This window comes from Myotis brandtii, unplaced genomic scaffold, assembly GCF_000412655.1.
Source record: "Myotis brandtii unplaced genomic scaffold, ASM41265v1 scaffold581, whole genome shotgun sequence".
Classification (NCBI taxonomy): domain Eukaryota; kingdom Metazoa; phylum Chordata; class Mammalia; order Chiroptera; family Vespertilionidae; genus Myotis; species Myotis brandtii.
The window spans coordinates 596,089-602,188 of record NW_005370182.1 but is presented as its reverse complement, the minus strand read 5'-3'; the positions used below and the strand labels follow the sequence as shown (position 1 = coordinate 602,188).

Sequence of the window (6,100 nt, the reverse complement as noted above, 5' to 3'; positions counted from 1 at the left end):
GGTGGGGGGGGGGGGGAAGGTGGAAGGAAAGACCTTCTGATGGGCTGGAGGGATGGAGGGTGCCCAGCTTCGGGATGCTGCCCCCTCTCCCCTCTTAGAGGCTGGCAAGGGCACGCTAAACCTTGCCACAAGCGGGAACTGAGGGGTTAACGGGCCTGGGGGGAAGTCGCTGGGTGGACAAGGTCACAGATCCAGAACCCCGGCGGAGACCTGGGGGGCAGGCCTTGTGCTCCTCTCTTCTCTCCAGTTCCCTGAGCCGGAACGCGTCTCAGACTTCTCGAAGGATTGCACAGATGAGGGCAGCTGGGGGTGGGGCTCTGATGGAGCTCCACAGTCCTTACCCAGAACTTGTCTCCGAACCCCCAACCACACGAACCCACCACCTCGCTCCCGAGTTCCCACCCCCTGGGTCTCCCCAGCCCTTTGACAGGTTGGTGTTGGGGCCGCTCACCCTGGGGCACGTGCACGATGCCCACGGTCACTCCAGCCACCGCATCCCCGAGCAGCCAGGCCCTCCAGCGGTACTGAGGCAGCCGGCCCGCCGCCTCCACAGTCGGCACAGCCCGGACCAGCGGGACTCGGCGAGTAGCTCCTGCGCCTGCTCCGCGCCCCCGAAGAGCTGCTGGAACCGCGCCTGGGTGAGGGGTTCCCTGAGCTTGGCGCCCAGTGGGAACTTAAGGTCGGAGGCCTCTCCTGGGCTTGAGCAGGTCCTGGCGCCCAGTAGCCCACTCATTTTGCCCTTGGCCACCTCCAACTCCGCCCAGTCTTAAATACCCCTCCACCGGCTAGCCTGGGTCCCGCCTCCCTGAAGCAGGACCCAATCCGGCCCTGGAGGCGCCCTTCTACCAGCTGAAGAGCTGCAGCTTGGGGAGGGGGCCTCTCTCTGTTAGGCGTTTCCTCAGATGTCCTTGGCCCAGTCGCAGGCCCTGGAGTCTGCTATGGGAGAGGGCCGTGCAAAGGTTTAGGGACCTGGGAGAGAAGCCAAAAAGCAGGCACATCCTCAACACCTAACCCCCACTATCTACCACTCCTAAGCCTTTTCACTCTCCACCTCTTCACCGAGTTCCCTTGGAATCGACACTTTGGGCCAAGACAGAAGCTGGTTCCCCTAGGTTCATTCCTAGAGCTGCTGCATTCCCCGCTGGAGCAAGAAAGTGCAGGGGTTCCAACACCAGCTTCTCCTTTCCCCAGACCCAAAGCCTCTTGGGGCTCAGGTTGTCCCCAAGAAAGTGTAAGGAGGTCTGCTGGCCTCTTCAGTTCCACAAACAACTGAGATGGGAAGCAGATATTATGTGTTAGACGGGATGACAGAGAAGCACCACTCCACATCTTTGCTGGGACAGCCTGAGCCTAAATCCCCAGTTCAGGACCCCAGGAAGAATACTGAACTGATAGGAAACTTTTATTTCTTAGAAGCCAAAAAACCTGAAACACCATATATTACATACAAGTGCAAGTCACAAAGTAGGCACTCAAACGCACATTTGTGGTTATATTAGGGACAAAAGAGTCACCCACCCACCCACCTCATGTACCCCATTGATCCCTAAAGAGATACAGAGGTTCTGAGCCCTAGAATCCTATCTGCCCCATCCCCTCCTCCACTCACAAGAATCCTTAGCACCCCTCCCCATCACCCTCTGGTCCCTAGTCCCTGACCCCAAAGTCCTAGGGGTGGGGAACAGTGAGGGTGGGTCTCCCTTCTTCAATTCCTTCTATTGTTCCCCCGAAGTCTTATCTGGGCTGAACGTCCTGTCTCCCCCTTAAGAGGCCCCTCCCCCCATTGTCGGCCAGAGGGACCTCAGCCCCACAGGGAGGCTCCAGCTCCTCCTCACCACCCCCACCCTAGCAGTCTATTGTCTGCTGAGGAAGCCCAAGTACACGTGACCAGGCCCAGGGGACAAAGGGACAGTGGCACACCGATGACCAAGGACCCAGGACAGGGAATCTGGACATGGATCTCTGCACGTTTAGCTTTCTCTGTCCCCGGGGCTGTTCCAGAAGTTGGGAGGGGTGAAGACCCCTTTGGCCTCTACAATCTTGGGTCTATGGCTTGAAGAGAAATCCATTCCTGTCCAGTGTGGATATGCCTTATGACTTCCAAGACAGCAAAAATAAGAAGACCCAGAGACTGAAGGGGCCGTGGTCTCCAGCATCCTCTCCACCTCCCCATTCTACCTCAGCTGAACATGGAGGCCTCAGAAGGAAAGGTACATTGGTATTTGGTACTTTCGCGTCTGGATTTTGGGGGAGTAGTGGGAAATCAGATTACATTGGGTTTTCCATTGGGGTCTAGATCAGAGGCCAAATGAGAGAGAAAGAAGGGCTGGGTAAAGTGGAGGATTCATCAAGGATCTAGAGTTTCCAGTGGCCCCAAGTCCCAGGCCTGTACTGAGAGATAGCAACGTCTTTTATCTTACAGCCTGTGCCCTTCTCCTTTCACCAGACCCCTGCTCAAACTGATTTGAGAGGTCAGCTGATCTCTTCCATACCACTTCACCCCACTTTCCCCTACCAAAGCCTCCCCTTCTCTCTGCCAAGACAGTAGCCTCCGTGATATAACAAAACCTTTATTCTCAGAAAACAGAAAAAACAAAATCAAAACCAATATTTTCTATTTGGCCCTTGCCCTAGCCCTCCCACCCACCCACATATCCTTCTTTTGTGGGGGACCTGTGATGCATGCATAGGGGTGGGAGCTGAAGGAACCTGTGTTCCCAGGACAGAAAGAAGTCTTTTTGAGTTTAGGTACCCTCCTCCAAGTTGACACCACTCCCGGCCTTGCCCACCTCCAGACACACCAAGAGGGAGGAATTCTGGAGCAGTGCCAGAAGGATTGCCCTGAAGTTCCTTGGGGAAGAGAGTAGCTGAGTCAGCACCACCCCCATGGTCTTTACCAGTTACAGCTCATCTTCATCCAACTTGGCAAGTCTGGCCTGGCAGGGAGGGGTGTTTGAAATTGGTGGAACTGAAGGAGAGTCACGAGGAATCTGGGGGATGTCACTGAGGGCCTGAAGAAAGACTCAAATTGGAGGATCAAAAAAGTTCAGGAATCCACCCCGACTCCTCTCTTTTCAGTGTAAGCCCCTAGTGAAGCCACCTTTTGCCAGACATCTTAGATTACCTGAGACCATCAATTAAAGTGGAGGGAGGAGGGTAAGAGATGGGAAGTAGAAAGGAGTAGACAGAAGGAAGAGGAATGATACAGGGGAGAAGGATTTGGGGATCCTGGAACAAGAGAGGCCCTCCCCATTCCACCCCTATTACCAGGAAACATCATTCTTCATACCTGTGTGTCCAGGGGCAGGGGGCCTCTGGCCACCTCCCCTTTGGGTAACAGCAGCAGGGAGGGAAGAGAGCCATTGATGGGCCTGTGTGTGCTGACCTGGGCCCGGTCTCCAGGCCGCATTTTCCCAGGGCTTCCCACCCCAGGCCCTCCTGGCCGCCCCAGGCTGTTGGTCTGGCTCTCCCGTCTCTGGTATTCAATGGGTGATTGCAATGCTGGGGCAAAGAGAAGAACAGAAGGAGGGTTACAGCAGAGACAGGTCCTTTCCCTCAGGGTTCTGCTCAGGCTATCCTCCCATTTTGCTCTCCCTCCAAAGGTGTCATCCATGTAAATTGACCTTTAGAGGATTCTGAGTTACCAATTTTTTTAGATAATATATTAAAGGCCCGATGCACAAAATTTGTGTGTGGGGGGGGGGAGGGTGTCCCTCAGCCCAGCCTGCACCCTCTCCAACCTGGGACCCCTCGAGGGATGTCCGACTGCCCGTTTAGGCCCAATCCCAGTAGATCCAGGACTTCTGGCTCCCAACTGCTCGCCTGCCTGCCTGATTGCCCCTAACCACTCCCCTGCCAGCCTGATCGACGCCTAACTGCTCCCCTGCCGGCCCAATTTTCCCTACCTGCCCTCCCCTGCTGGCCCAGTCACCCCTAACTGCCCTCCCTTGCCAGTCTGGTCACCCCCAACTTCCCTCCCCTGCAGGCCTGGTCGCCCCTATCTGCCCTCCCTTGGCAGCCTGATCGCCCACAACTGCCCTCCTCTCCAGCCATCTTGTGGTGGCCATCTTGTGTCCACATGGTGGCGGCCATCTTGTGTGTTGGAGTGATGGTCAATTTGCATATTACTCTTTTTTATATCTTGTGTCCACATGGTGGCGGCCATCTTGTGTGTTGGAGTGATGGTCAATTTGCATATTACTCTTTTATTATATAGGATTTTTATTGATTTCAGAGAGGAAAGGAGAGGGAGAGAGATAGAAATATCAATGATGAGAGAGACTCACTGATGGGCTGCCTCCTGCCCGCCCCCTACTGGGGATTGAGCCCACAACCCCGGCATGTGCCCTTGACCGGAATCGAACCCGGGACCCTTCAGTCCACAGGCCGACACTCTATCTACTGAGCCAAACCAGCTAGGGCTGAGTTACCAATTCCTGAGCTATTAGTGGAAAAGTGGGAATAGGGGACAAAGTGAAGCCAGGGTCAGAGGGCAGGAATGGGAGATTGGGCAGTGAGGGATTCAGAAGGGAGCATGTGGAGGAGAGAGGGTGAGAACTCACCATTGAGAAAGTCCCGCTGACTTTCCAGGATCTGAGCCACTTGCTTGATCCAGGCCTGACTAACTGCAGGGTCTGCAGTCTGCAGGACATAGCGCTGGATCCCACCCTCTGGCCCTCTGGAGGTCAGAGCAAAGCGGCAAGGGTCACCTTGGAGGTTCCCCTCCAGTCCAAGGCAGCTCACCTGGATTGGCAAATAAGAGATAGTGCCCCCAAATTCTTCAGGCCCTCTCTGGCTCCTGCCCCCTCCAACAAATCCAAGAGCCAGGCATCCTCTCAGAGGCCTCCCCCCATCCCAGTCAAACCCGTCCCTTGTAGCCCCCTCCCCACCTTGATGCTGCTCTTGTACACATATCCAGGCTGTGTTCCACCTCGCACTCCTCCTCCCAAGGCCTCACTGAAGATGACGATTTGCTCAAAGAGGAAGACACGCCGCTCTCGACCCCGGGAGGAAAGAAGCCCCCCAGCCTCAGGCTCTGTGACCCAGAATGTGTCCTGGCCCAAGAGCTTCCCCTGAGCAGTCAGTTTGCCCTAGAACCAAAGGACAGTGGTCTTCCAGAAAAAAAACAAGAAGAAAAAAGAGGGAACTTCTGCTCCTCCCTCCTTCCCCTGACACTCCCAACCAACCATAGGGTAGCACCAGGAGAGGACAATTCCCCACAAGGACTTCCCGAATCTCAATCGAAGACAGAAGAGCACTGGTGCTCAGGTTTCCTGCTCCATCCCCATACCTCAAATCCCCGCAGTCTCCCCAGGGTCATCATGTCATTACAGCGCTTGGGCACGAAGCACATGACTTCCACAGCTCGCTGGGATGCAAGTGAAGAGAGAAGCACTGTCACTAGGAAGGAGCCATGTTTTGACCCCCGACAGCCTCCCCTAAAAACCAGACAGCTCTATACCACCCAAGGAGCTGGGGGGATCCTGGAGACTAAGAAGATAAAGGTGTGTGTGATGTGTCCTGGAAGACCTAAAAGTCCTCACCTCCAGCTCTTCAGTATCCATCCCAGCTCTACTATAATACTTGAGAAAATCCTAAGACACAGAAAAGAATGTTCAGGGAGGTCATGAGGACATTCTCAGAAGCTCTCACAACCTCCCCCAGGACACAGGTGAAGGCCTCTAGGAAGTCTGGGGAGCCTTAGGAACCCTGAGGAGATGAAGGAAAGAAGAGCTGTCATGTCCCAGCCAGCTGGAAGGCGGTCCTGACCTTGAGCAGCAGCTGGTATTTCATGATCCTCTGCACTGGTTTGATGAGAAGATCATTGAGCTGCAAGCGGTGCCCCAGCTGCTGCCGGAGCTCCTGGAGACAGGGATACACAGTGGTTATGCAGCCTGGAAAGCCTGCTCATGATGATTCTGTCCCTCTTTTCCCAGGGCACCTCAGCCACTGACCTCAAAGTAGCTGTCCCCAAATTCTGACACCACATGCTCTGATTTGGGTTTATTCTGACAGTATACCACATACATATGCAGCCGGCGCTCCTAGGAGGTGTGAATTTTAAGCAAGAGCAGGATGAGTGAAAAGGAAGAGCACTTCC

The 6,100-nt window shown here is 54.9% G+C and overlaps 2 protein-coding genes and 1 long non-coding RNA gene across 4 annotated transcripts in view; 1 reads left to right on the top strand and 2 right to left on the bottom strand.

Annotated features, from left to right (window-relative positions):
• The window catches only part of SLC26A10 (solute carrier family 26, member 10), a 7,281-nt gene extending 6,548 nt beyond the window's left edge, over positions 1-733 (bottom strand). The window contains 2 exon segments of the mRNA XM_014550055.1: positions 452-673; positions 730-733. Coding sequence (XP_014405541.1) covers positions 452-673; positions 730-733 — 226 coding nt within the window.
• A 661-nt stretch (positions 734-1,394) lies between these two features.
• Positions 1,395-6,100, top strand: part of LOC106728278 — a 12,327-nt gene continuing 7,621 nt past the window's right edge. Inside the window, exons 1-3 of one of the 2 annotated variants that reach the window (XR_001364559.1) lie at positions 1,395-2,210; positions 2,423-2,471; positions 4,919-5,002. This is a non-coding gene — a long non-coding RNA (uncharacterized LOC106728278). Of the gene's footprint in view, positions 2,211-2,422; positions 2,472-4,918; positions 5,003-6,100 lie in introns of those variants that run through there. The other variant, XR_001364560.1, reaches the window with a different exon arrangement.
• The window catches only part of ARHGEF25 (Rho guanine nucleotide exchange factor (GEF) 25), an 8,396-nt gene continuing 4,850 nt past the window's right edge, over positions 2,555-6,100 (bottom strand). Inside the window, 8 exon segments of the mRNA XM_005879033.2 lie at positions 2,555-3,011; positions 3,290-3,501; positions 4,563-4,743; positions 4,890-5,090; positions 5,291-5,368; positions 5,544-5,594; positions 5,770-5,862; positions 5,955-6,061. Coding sequence (XP_005879095.1) covers positions 2,901-3,011; positions 3,290-3,501; positions 4,563-4,743; positions 4,890-5,090; positions 5,291-5,368; positions 5,544-5,594; positions 5,770-5,862; positions 5,955-6,061 — 1,034 coding nt within the window. The 3' untranslated portion in view covers positions 2,555-2,900.